The 13,512-nt window shown below is 35.7% G+C and overlaps 1 protein-coding gene across 3 annotated transcripts in view; it reads left to right on the forward strand.

Moving 5' to 3' along the window:
• Positions 1–13,512, forward strand: part of golga1 (golgin A1) — a 31,128-nt gene that overhangs the window by 5,269 nt on the left and 12,347 nt on the right. For 2 of the 3 annotated variants that reach the window (XM_073818990.1, XM_073818992.1), the window contains 13 exons: positions 1,624–1,754; positions 1,889–2,017; positions 2,144–2,340; positions 3,541–3,652; positions 5,053–5,148; positions 5,684–5,809; positions 5,906–6,001; positions 8,466–8,561; positions 8,638–8,733; positions 8,937–9,089; positions 9,185–9,280; positions 9,961–10,050; positions 10,136–10,238. In XM_073818990.1, coding sequence (XP_073675091.1) covers positions 1,624–1,754; positions 1,889–2,017; positions 2,144–2,340; positions 3,541–3,652; positions 5,053–5,148; positions 5,684–5,809; positions 5,906–6,001; positions 8,466–8,561; positions 8,638–8,733; positions 8,937–9,089; positions 9,185–9,280; positions 9,961–10,050; positions 10,136–10,238 — 1,521 coding nt within the window. The remainder of the gene's footprint in view (positions 1–1,623; positions 1,755–1,888; positions 2,018–2,143; positions 2,341–3,540; positions 3,653–5,052; positions 5,149–5,683; positions 5,810–5,905; positions 6,002–8,465; positions 8,562–8,637; positions 8,734–8,936; positions 9,090–9,184; positions 9,281–9,960; positions 10,051–10,135; positions 10,239–13,512) is intronic. The other variant, XM_073818991.1, reaches the window with a different exon arrangement.

Below are 13,512 nucleotides of genomic sequence, written 5' to 3' on the forward strand. Positions count from 1 at the left end.
TTACAGAAGATTAAAATGCTCACTGATGCTTCAGAAGGAAAAACAATGCATTAAGGGCCAGGTGTGTAAACTTTTGAACGAAATGAGGATGTGTACATTTTTCTTGTTTTGTCTAAACAACATTTTTTTCATTTAGTACTACCCTTCAGAGCCTATAGAAGATACTTGCATGTTCCCCAGAAGACAAAATAAGTTAAATTTACCCTGATTTTCAAAATCCGGCAGTTAATGCATTGTTTTTCCTTCTAGAGCATCAGTGAACTTTTGAACCTTCTGTAATAGTTTCATATCCCTCATATGAGTCACTTAGTTGTCCTCAGTGTACAAAGATGAATTTCAAAATCATACAGTCATTGTTGTAAAGGGTTCAAATACACAAAAATGCTGAAAAACCAAAGAATTTGTGGGGCCTGAAGGACTTTTCTGAAGAACAGAGGGCAGTTTAACTGTTCAGGACAAACAATGGACTCTATCTAACAACTATCACTAAACAAAAACAAAAAAACACCTGTGGATCATTCAGTAAATGACACCGTATTAAGCATCAAGTGTGTGTAAACTTTTGAAAAGGGTAATTTTTTATAAATTCAACTATTATTTTCTCTTGTGGACTATATGTAAACTTCTTTTATGTGAAATATCTTATTCAAGTCAGTACTAAATAAAAAATAACATGCCTTTTGTATGATCTTAATTTGGTATATTTCATATAGGTGTATGTAAACTTTTGACTTCATCTGTATAAAGTATTTTTCATATGTTGGTAACATCGGTCTGTGGGAACACTTAACCACTGATTTCATATAACGTCTATCTGCCTTAAAGGAATAGTTCACCCAAAAGTAAAGATTTGCTGAAAATGTACTCACCCTCAAGTCATCCAAGATGTAGAAAGTTTGTTTCATCATTGGAATTAGAGATTTGGAGAAATGAAGCATTACATCACTTGCTCACCTCTGCAGTGAATGGGTGCCGTCAGAATGATAGTCCAAACAGCTGATAAAATCATCACAATAATCAACAAGTAATCCACAGGAGAAGATTTAATTATGGATTATGGACTGTTTTTGAAGAAGCAATGGTTTTAATGTCTTAATCGTTTTGTTTCTTATAAATTTGTAGCTTTTTGCTTAAGATGTCAAGCAAAAATATTGTGATGTTTTTGTCAGCTGTTTGGACTCTCATTCTGACGGCAACCATTCACTGCAAAGAATCTATTGGTGAGCAAGTGATGTAATGCTTAATTTCTCAAAATCTGTTCTGATGAATTCACTTACATCTTGCATGAACTAAAGGTAAACAAGTTTTCAACAAATTTTCATTTTTGGGTGAACTATTCCTTTTAAGGGTTATAGAAATATATATATATATTTTTACAAAATAATTAAAGTTCTTATAAGCTGCACATTTCTGCTTTTTAAACCCTCCAAATCTCTTTCCTGCTAAACTATTAATGCAAATGTATTTATTGTAAACATGTTTGGTGCTCGTTTCCACATGCTGAGGAACGTATTTAAAGTATCATCTGTGAAAACCAAAGGTGCACCACAGAAACATGGGATATTTCTTTAAGAAGGAAATCAGAAAGATTTAAGCTTTTATCTTATTTCTATGTTTAATCAGCATCCATGCGCAAGCTTCAGGACCAGAATGAAGCTTTCCAATCTAACAGAGCCAAGATGGCAGAAGGCATGGCCTTAGCATTAGAGAAGAAGGACCAGGAGTGGATGGATAAGCTAGCTGCACTGGAGCAGGTAAAGACTCTTTGTAACATATTAGTTGCTCAAATTAGTGTTTTAAAGTCATTTTAAGTTAAAAGTATCTGCTATATGATTATTTCTAACATTATTATATCATTTTTTTTTTTAATCATATTTCTCTCAAACAGGAGAAGTTGTCACTGACAGCTCGGTTAGACGAGATGACGGAGCAGAGTTTGAGTCTTTTCCAGAAGAGAGATGATTTGGATGAGCTGGAGGGCTTTCAGCAGCAGGAACTGGCCAAAGTCAAACACATGGTCAGCACAGTCAACCTTGAGTATTCTTTTATTAGTTGTATATAGTTTTTACACGAATACATATCCAAGGAATATTTAATCTAACACCAAGAATTGTCAAAAACTCTTATTCCCGATCCATTTAAGAGGCCTGATCATGACTTTGTCCTGCAGCTGCTGAGGCGAGAGGAACAGCTAAGTCAGCGTGAGAAAGAGCTCAAACTGAGAGGAGAGGAGCTGAACACAGCGAGATTGACCCTGAGCCAAACCCAAGACAAGCTGTATGAGCTGGGAGAGGAGCATGAGGAGATGTCCAGGATCAACTCACAGTTACAGGCCCAAAGGTGTGTTATTATTACAGAATAATTTGGCATTCTTAATAGGGCTGGGTAAAAAATATCGATTCTCAGATTTTAATCGATCTTCAGTTTAACGCAACGATATCGATTCGGGAAATCCGAATCTTACGTGAAGTAAGCGGATATGAATATTCACCTCTCCTCCTGAAGGTGTCACCATCAGCTGCTTTTTTTGCAGAAAAATCTGGTGATCGAAAATTATTAGGCTGTAGTTAAGAACTGTTAGTTTTATGGACAGTTAGAATGTTTTGTATACGTAGACAAGGGCTTTATGATGGGCCTGTTTTGAACGTTTTGAATTTAGAAAAATGTTTTATTTCTTAAACATGTTTGAAGATCTTAATAGATTTCACTGTTGCACATTTACAGTCTTTTTTTTACAGTAATGTGCATTTTGCAGTTTGTTTACATGGTGTACAATGGATGCACATATTTATGACTTCTTGTTACAGTGTTCATTTAAAATAAAAGTTGTTTAAAATAAACAACTGTGTGCACCCTATTATTAATGTAGATGTGTATTTCAGTAATAAACTTAAGTGCAGAATTTCAGTTACCAGCATTTATATCAAAATATGGATCCCATGTCTGCAAAACTAACATTTGAAATGAAATATTGATAGCTAATCGATATTGAATCGAGTCAAATCGAAATCGAATCGTATCGAATCGAAACCATAAAAATAAGAATCGAATCGAATCGCCGAATTGGTCACAATACCCAGCCCTAATTCTTAAAGGAATAGTTCACACTCTTGATTCATCCCTACTACAATATATTTGGAATGAGATAGAAATGTTTCAAAGAACCAGTTTGGTTTTTTTTTGGTTGGAAATTCTTAATTCTGTAGAAGTTTCTTTCAGAAAACATAATGTCTCAAACAGGGGCGCTTGCAGGATTTCTTCCGAGGGTGCGCACAGAGGGTTTTGTAGTTTATGTAGTTTATGCCAATGAAAGAATGTAGTTTATGCCAAAATACACAGAAAATCGTGCTACCGCTACGCATTTTTATGAGATTGGACTACTACGGAGAAACAGTGAGAATAGGCTGAAATATTTGCCGGGCAGACATTTCTCGGGTCAGTCTAAGCGCTCATGGTATACACAGTGAGTACACTGTACACCTGCAGCCGCCACTGATCTCAAAGACAAAAATCCTCAGTTTGTATATCTGTTTCTCTCAGGGATGAGTTGTTGAGTGAAAGAACAGAGGCAGAGAGGCGGGTTGTGGCTCTGGAGAGGAGAGAGCAGGAGTTACAGCAGCTGGTCCAGCAGGTGTCAGAGGATTTCCAGAAGGTGAGCACTTGGCAATCTTCAGCTTGTCACAAGAGGGCCACTTTTTGGAACAAAGCCACCTCTCCCATTTGAAAGTGTTTTCAGCCCACCTTGCACTTTTTGATTTCCTTCATTTTTATTTGTGTAGGACTGGGTAAAAATACTGATTTCTCAATTTATTAGATTCTCATTTTTATGAAACTATATTGATTCTTAAGTCCCAAGAATCTATTACTCTGGCATCTTTTTAGTTAATGAAAGAGACCTCCCATTCACAATAAGCTTTGTGCTTTATTACTTTTGATATAAAAACAAAGATTTCAAATTCTGTCCACTTTATTACAGTATTCACACAATAGATGCTGTTTATTGTGGAATAACTCATAATTTCCTCTGCTTTAATATCAGTTACAGCACAAAATAAGCATTAATAAACATCCAAAGCTATGTTAAAAGAAACGGTAGAACTGCATCCTAGAAGAAAAGAATTTGTATCCTGTCTCATGCAATTACTCAATCAGTGTTTCAATCGTACAAACAACGTCAATACAAAGTCATGACATGTCACATTTACCTCAGAAAAAGCATTTTGCTAAAAATGACATTCTTCAACATTTAATTTAAGTTTTAATAAATCTGTCAAGTTTTATGACAGCCACCATTTAAATGTTTGTATTTAAAAAAAACAAAACAAAAACAAATTGGAGTAGAAATAATATAATTATATAATTGTAACTTTATTATTATAAGAACTAATTTAAGCGTTTATATGCAAATCAGTATAAAAAAAACGACTTTCATGTATATTTTACCTTTTTTTGTCCCTTGAGAAAATTTGACATGTACTGTACCTGAATAATATCTAAAATAATTGATATTGAATCAAATCAGAATCAAATTGTGAAATTTGTGTCAAAACCCAGCTCTAATATGTTAGCATTGCTTTATAGCATTGTATTTATAATAGTGTTATAGCATTGCTCATGATTTATTTAATTTAATGAGTTTTTTGCTTTTTTATTAAACACACATACTATTTTATTTCCAATATTGCCTTGTTATATTATTATTATTATTTTTATATATATGTGTGCAATAACATTATGGAATTGCAATTGACTAGTGAAAATGTTGTTTTGTGACAATTCCAGACTGATATCTTAGAAAAAAGCTTGTATTTTATTAAATTAATAATTTTCATATTTAAAAAAAAAAAAAAAAAAAGCATTATCTGCTATATAAATATTTAAACCAGTCCTTTCATAAAGTGTCCCTTATCATACACTCTGGAGGAAAACAGTCAAGATCTGTTTAAAAAACAGGAGTATGTTTTTTTTTTAATGTGTTTTCCATTTTGCTTGAATGGTATGATAAAAATCATTTCCACATTATTTCTGTATTGTTTCTTCTTTGTTTTCCAGGCACAAAGCAATGCAACGGCACTAGAGAAATCAATGGAGCAGCTTCAGTCTGAGCACAATAAGTTGAAGCTACAGCACGAGCAGCACAAGAACAAGGTGTGACTGACTCTACAAAGAATTCATTGATGCTAAAGCCTTTACTCGCATTTGCAAGTGAAAATTACTGTCTGCGAATGTGTTAAATTATGCAGACGCACTTGCGAGTAGCATCCAATCAAACTCTGTGGGCTCTATAATTACATCAGAATAAACATTCGTTAATTATTAGGACCTACAAAAATGAACTATATATGCAAATTACATTTGTCTTTATATTCAAGTTTTTAGACAGAGTATAAAGACACATAGTTTTAACAATGCATCTTGATATACTTGTGTCGTTCCCTTTCACTGCATTGCATCTAGCTGTTTTTATTCATTTAGTTTTTTCATTACAAATAATTATTATAATGTGCTTAGTTCCTTTTCATTGCACTGCATTTTAACATTTAATTGCAATCAAATATATTGCATATAACATATTTTCAGATGTTCATGAACTGATAAGTCAGGGTTGCTGTTGATTCTGTCCGTCATGTTAACTGAAAATATTACTTAAAACAATAAAAAATACCGTACTGTGATTGGTCAGGCTGCAGTGACAGAGGAGGAGCGAGAACGTCTGTTGGCTAATCTGCAGGAGAAAGCTGCTTCCTTAGAGAGGAGACTAGAAGCGAACTACTCTCAGGATGAGCACCTACAGGAACTGCTCAAAGAGGTCAGAGGACACTGACATATACATTCTTTTCATCTTACTGCAGTCTCAGACATCAGACATCTAATATCCACATGTTTTGTTTGTGTGTGTGTGTAGAAGTGTTCATTAGAGCAGAGGTTAGAGGAGGCCAGAGGAGAGTTACTGGAGGAGAAAACAAATCACACCACTGCGGTCAGTTCACTGGAGGCCCAGGTAAACCAGCATCTATATCATGCACTGCTCTACATAATGTTTTACAATTGTAAGTTCTAGGCCATTTTTTTCAATGCTTTATTTAAACATAGCAAAACAATAAAACAAACAGAACAATGACCACAGATACAGTCCACAAGTAGTCCACGACAGTTTAAACAAAAAAAATAAAATGTTAACCTTCCAAGGTTTTGCAAAAAGGTATGTGAAATCCTGGGGCCTTCATACTTAAAGAAAGGAGTCCATATCTGATAAAACACATCCATTTTCCCTTTTGACCGGCAAGTAACATGTGAAAGAAAATCAAATGGAAAGTCTTTAACAAAAGTATTTTTTATAGTCAAATATTGAAATGTAAAAGTATTTTGTTGATACATTGCACTCATGTAGCCTGTATGTAAAAATACTGTAATATTGTGAAATATCCTTAAATTTGTAAAATAACTTTTCATATTTGAAGATAGTTTAAAATGTAATTCATTTCTGTGATACAAAGACAAATTTTGACACTTTTGATCAATTGAATGCGTCCTTACTCAAAAGTTAATTCTCAAAAAACTTTAAAACAAAAATACTGACCCCAAATTTTGAATGGTAGTGAAAAATGTATTTAAAGGGATAGTTTGCCCCCAAAAATGAAAATTACCCCATGATTTACTCACCCTCAGACATCCTAGGTGTATATGGCTTATATTAAAAAATGTCCTGGCTCTTCCAAGCTTTTTAATGGCAGTGAATGGCTGTTGAGATTCAGTAGTCCAATAGAAGTCTAATACAGTGCATTCATCCATCATAAAAAAAAAAGTGCCCCACACAGCTGATGGCGTAGGCGTACTGTAGGCTCTGGTGAGAAGTGACGAACGCAGAAACGCAGAGAAGAAAGCTAAATAAAGCACTGGTCACAAATAAGTACAGCACATGGATTTGTTAAAAAAATGTTGGGAGGATTTTGATCTAAGCCAAGAAGAAACTGGTTTTCCTTTGCTGTAAACAAAACTTGGTTCTTGCAACACTAGCATATTCTTACTGGAGCTCCGCTACGTTTACATCTTACGTCATCTGCTGGAACGGCACTCTCTCCTGAACACAGGTACGGAAGTTAGAGATTACTGTTTATAAAGTTTGAAATATGGAAATTTTACCTACAAAAACGCATCAATATACTTCAGGAGGCCTATATTAACCCCCTGGAGCTGTGTGGAGCACTTTTTATGATGGATGTATGCACTTTATTGGACTTCAAAATTTCAACACCCATTCACTGCCATTATAAAGCTTAGAAGAGCCAGGGCATTTTTTTAATCTAACTTCGATTGCATTTGTCTGAATAAAAAAAGTCATAGACTAGGGATGTGACGAGGTCCGATGTGTCCCGCGGAATCTGACTGGTCTCACGAGAATGTGGCGATATAATCGCAAAACATTTTGCAGTGTTTACATTAGAGCTGCATGATTAATCTTTAAAACATCACGATCTCTATTCAAACACCCACGCGACTTTATTCCTGATTGACATCGATTCAGCGGTGTCTATTACAACTGTTTCACAGGCTCCACTGACGCTTACGATGTGAAACAGGTATTAAAGACATTCAAATCTGCATTCATGATTCAGAAAGAGCAACACAAACAGTCTTTTTAACCACATAATCATCATTAGTTCTTTGTTACAGACATTTAAATAACGTAAGTAGTGGGATAAAAGCTTATAGTTTGGGTATAAACACTTATTGTCTACAGTAGCGATCAAAACGAAAGTATCTTCCTAACACTTGTATGTATTGTAACGCTTATCCTCTTCAGCCAGGAGGTGGCGACAACTGCACGTTTAAAAGAGTATTTATCATTGAATTACACATTCAAGAGATTTAATAGTGAAACAAGTCTTTATTAGTTGAGACACTGACTTCATTTTTTAAAATTTTGTTCAAATATAGACATTTTGTCAGAACCACTAGTAAATTATGTAATTTGGTTTAGATTTCAAGTTTTTTTCTTCAGAATCGTAATCTCCAATTTATAATAAAAGAAAATAGTTTTTCAATTTATCTAGAATCATGCAGATTTAGTTTACATGTTTATGACTGCGTATAATTCATTAATATAGAAGTTCATATCAGAATGCACCAACATTTGTTTTGCATTTTGTGTTTTTTAGTTGAATAAAAGACTATTTTTCCCTATATATTTCATCATTGAGGATTTCTTTAAAAAAAGTTAAAAAATCTCGTCTCGTTCTCGTGAACCCAGCCTCTGGTCTTGTCTCGATCATATTGAATTTCATTGTGAATTGAGACAGATTGAATTGAATCTGCAAAAACCATTTAAAAAAATAATTGATTTTCTGTGTACAAATATTTTCACCTTTAATATTCTAATCTACTATACTGTACAGTTATATACTGTTGTTCTATACAACTATTGTACTGTAATAGATTTCTCATAGTTTTTCATTAATTTCCAGATTTCTCGGCAGAACGCCAGCATCACAGATCTGCAGACTCTGGTCAAGCACAAAGAAGACTCGTCTAAGGCTTACAGAGAGAGGACAGACGCACAGGTGAGTTAACCTACACTTAACCCACATATGTGACTGCGGCTGAATGACCTGAATGACGTGCGTGTTATTGTGTCAGATATCAGATCTGGAGCAGAGACTGGCTGACTGCACAGACAAAATGAAGAGTCTGCAACAGCAACTTGAAGACGGCGAAACGCATACAGATAAGCTGGTATGTGCTGTCAGTCAAAGTTGCCTCAGTTTGTCTGCCAAACAGTTTTGTCACAGACTGTTTTTGCTGAAATGCCGCCCCCTTCTGTCAAATATCGGTCATACCTACTGGGACGCCAGCATTAGACAAAGAAAAACACTTATGGGAGCTCAGCGACTGGCTAACTTCATTTAGTTGTTGACCCCTAACTTTTGGTCCCACAGCAGGCGGAGTGGGCAGAAGAGAGAGAAAGACTACAGCAGCAGGTCTCAACACAGAGACAGAGAGGCTTGGAGAAAACAGCCAGACTGGAGGAGGAACTTCTTGCACTACAGAGGGAGAGAGAAACTGATGCCAGCAAGCATCAAGACAACCTGGTGTGTGAAACATCACTAGTCTTTCCTTAACTATCATACGCTTAAAATGGGAACGTTATTAAAAGTTTATCTGATGTTTGTCTCCTTTTCTCAAGCGGTTACTGGAGGAGGAGAAAGCTTCACTGTTGAAGAGCAAAACTGAGGTTGACAGCACTGTAGAGAGACTGAGCGCAGAACTAGAGCAGTCCAGAGTGAGAATCAACTAATTTACTTCAGAAATTCACTATATAACATACACTACCATTTACACGTTTGGGATCGATAAGATTTGTTTACCAAGGCAGCATTTGTTTAATCAAAAATACTGTAAAAGCTGTAATATTGTGAAATATTATTACAGTTTAAAATAAGTGTTTTCTTTTTTAACATATTTAAGGCCTGATTACCAATGGTGCGAGGACCCTCTTGGAATTACTCTGATTTAAAATATTATTTAATTTCAAATATAATATTTTAAAATATAATTTATAATTACATGATCCTTCAGAAATCATTCTAATATGCTGATTTGCTGCTCAAGAAACATTTCTTATTTATCCTGAGAACAGTTGTGCTGCTATTTATGTGAAAACTGTGAACAAACCGCATTTATTTGAAATAGAAATCTTTTATAATATTATAAATGTTTTTACTTTCAATTTTGATCAATTTAATGTGTCCTTACTGAGTTTTAGTATTAATTTCTTAAAAAAAATAAAAAAAATATATGAAAGGTAGTGTAAGTTGAAAACAAAAGACTAAAATTAATATTATAAACTGGTTGAGCAAAATCTCTACTAGTTGATCATTCGAATGGCCATATACACTTTTGAGAGATTGACTTATGTTGCTGACGAGTAGAACATTTGTCTTACATATTTGTCTGTTACAGGCGGAGTTGATCAGCAGACAGACGGTAAGCGTTGAAATTGCCAAAGCTCTGGAGGAAACCAGGAAACAGCGAGAAGAACTCCAACAACAGGTTAATTTCAAACATGCATGAATTTTTGCACTCATGAAGTCATGTACCCGTGTCAGGAACTTGATTTATTGCTTGACTTCGATAGGTCAGCAAAATGACAGAGTCTCTCAAGAAGGCGGAACAGGAAGTAAATCGTCTTTCTCAGGATTTAGGAGAGAAGGACAAGGAACTAAACACGCTGAAGGAAGGTGAGGGACCAGTTGTGTTTTGGCAGCCCCTGTCCACCCCTCAGAAACCCTCCTAGTTCAAACCAGGGTTATTGTAGTTTATTTAAACTAAACTAAAACTAAAAATAAAACGATACAAAAAACCTTACTTCCACATTAACGGAAATAAAATTAAATAAAATAGAAAAATTAAGTAAAACAGAAGCATTAATAATTTTAATTTACGTTAATTTGAGGTACAAAAGTAACTAAAACTGGAAAAAAAAATTTAACTCAGTAAAAATGATACACACACAGCAAAATTGCTAAAACTTTAAAAATGAAAATAAAAACTAATCAAACTAAATACAGTACTAGTTAGGGGTGGGCGGTACACCGGTGTCATAGTCAGCACCGGTGTGACATTGCGGCACGGCATGGATTTTCTAATACCGTCAATACCGTAATAAATCAATTATGTGCCTTGAACGGCTGCATTTACATCAATAATAGCTAATTCTAAATAATAAGGCATTAAATTTTCGTCAAATGTTCAGTTGTGGTCTGAATACCTGTCCTTATACTATATATCTTGTTGTAAATAAAAAGTAAAACATTTGTATCAGCTTTGCAGGTGGTAGGTAAAAGGGGAGTGGCCATTAAACGACTGGTGAAACATTGTGAAGAAAGGTCGGGCCTGTAGCTTATACCAGGGGCGGAGTGGCAATCGGGACGACCGGGACTTTTCATAGCGGATCACAAATTGAGCGGAAGCGAGGCGAACGCGACCGGCCTGAGCTTATTAGAATCATTGACGTTACTAAATTCTCTGTGAATAGCGGCCAAATACTCCCACATACTCCCCCCTGAATGTCCAACCAAGCGTCAACCTCCCGCTCTCTCTATTGAAACCAACACGGAAGTGGCCTAAACTGCAATTCATCGACTGGCTGCTAGAGACTGGCTGCAAAAGGGAGTCAATCCCATAGACGCCCCATGTTAAAATGCCCAACTTTACAGCAGAAAAAAACATGTTTACAGCCTGGTTCAAAAAGTGGTTTTAGACTATATAGCTAATCTCGCCCTTCATGTCAACTGTGAGGGGGGTGAATTTTTTTATAACTCATCCATTTAAGTTATATTAAGCCGTAAAGTTCTGCATAATTAAGGGCGTGGCCACTTGAGTGACAGGGGGATTGCTGCTGCTGTCACCACTGGCGTGCTAAGTAGGCGTGGTTTCAGCACGCAGCTCTACCCACGTCCCGCCTTATTGTCCATTTTCGATTATCCGGGAGTGACGCGCGATGACGCGATTCCAAGATGGCGACACCCGACTATAAGCTTTCTAAATCGCTCTTCAAAAACCTACGGATGACGTCACGGACACTATGTCCATATTTTTTTTACAGTCTATGCGTCCAACCAATTATTATTATTATTATTATTATTATTTTTTTCTTTTTTTTTTTTTTAATTAACGTCCAACCAATATTTATATCAGTTGCATGTCCTTGCATGATGCTTGAAATTTCCATCCAATCACAAAGTTCTTTCTAGAATGCTCTTAGTTCTGTAGTTCCTTACAGGCCCGGCTCCACGGCCACCCAATCAGAAGCTTGGCCCACCAGACCCGAGCCCCACACTACATAGCCAATCACAAAATTGGCGTGATATTTAGTTGAGCTCCATATTTTTTTCTTAATATATCTTAATAATATATTCTAATATTGTATATAATTTTCGCACTTTCAATATGCAGGGTATAGAAATCGATTTTAAATGAGTGCTCGCGCTGTTTACTTTTACCTTCGATTTTGTGATAACGCACACTCTGTGTAAAGTAGGGCTGCACGATATTGGGGAAAAAAATTACATTGCGATATATTTTTTTCCTGCGATATATATATTGCGATGTGTACAAATTAATTTATGTTCATCAGGTGTTTTGAACAGGTGCTTAAAAATCAAATAATATTTCAAGAATAATTGGGGTAATTTTGTAAGCATTTTCAAAGATTAAACAAATGTAAAAGTATAATCAAAACCCTGAAATAAAAAACTTTTTAAAGCTTATTTTGGGTTGTTTCATAAACAGTTTGACTCACCTTATTCACTGTCAATTCAGGCAAATCAAGGCTCTAATATGTTATGAAATTAATAATGAATGTTGCTTTTACCCTGATGAAAGGGAAATCAGCTTCTTCTTTTTCATGAGAAACATTAAAAGCTTAGCCAAGATGGAGAAACAGCTGGTCATAGCTGTTACAGGGATAACATTTTTTAGCAGCAGAGCAACTGCAAGCGATTCTTAGTTTTGGAAATCCATTTATCCTTTGCTGAAACTTCCGCGTCTTTAGGAGAGAGCAGGTCATGGTTGCTTAGCAACGGCAGACGCCACTGGAGCGCAAGCTACAGAGCGCTTTGGAAAGAAGGAGAAAGCGGCGCGCCTAGTGTTTTCCACGCGTTTTTAGGTGCGACATGTGAACGGCCCCTTAAATGGTTAAACAAATTTGTAGTGTTTCTGCGAGTTGTGACAACAACTGCCAGGCACTCCTGACAAAGCACCCGTTTTTGCTCAGCAGCATCCTTTTTGTATCCAAAATACTTCCATATGACCGACGTTGCATTTCTTTTTGCGACCAAATCTTCCATTTCGGCGCTTTTCTCGTGTCCCGCGCTCATTTCGCCATGCGCACGCAGAGACTGCATGCAAGAAGTAGGTGAAGCAATGTGTGCTTTGTAGTTTTTAAAGAACCCTTAAATATGAGTTAATTACTTTATATTAGACAAATATAGATCTGTGAGTAGAAAGTTTAGAAATATAGAAACTAAATTTTTAAATCAGACACACATAATTTTTTTTTTATTTTGCCCTGCATCGTGACTGCCGCGCATGCGTACATCGCGATGACAATGCTGAAACAATGTATCGTGCAGCCCTAGTGTAAAGGGAGCAGCACATCTTATAATATATATTTGTCAGTGAGTACAAGATTGCAGCAAATCCTCCAGTCAATTTTTGTCATCTCTCTTTACTTTCGACCCGTGATCATTCAAATCTAACAGTCATTGTACACTGAGTCCAATTTTCGTATGCATTTTTTTTTTTTAGTTTTCTAATATTTGGCATCCTTATCAAAATGCTTATGGATGAGAAAATGCAGAAAATCAAACACGATCCGAATTTTTTATGACGGACGAAAGTTTCAGAGGCAGTGTGTAAACTCGATTAACATAACCTGTATTTTTTTTTAACATGCAAAAATCTCGGACGAAAATTTCGTATTCATGTGTGCAATGACATTAACTCCAGCAG

Source organism: Garra rufa, chromosome 15 (genome assembly GCF_049309525.1).
Source record: "Garra rufa chromosome 15, GarRuf1.0, whole genome shotgun sequence".
NCBI classification, from domain to species: Eukaryota; Metazoa; Chordata; class Actinopteri; order Cypriniformes; family Cyprinidae; genus Garra; species Garra rufa.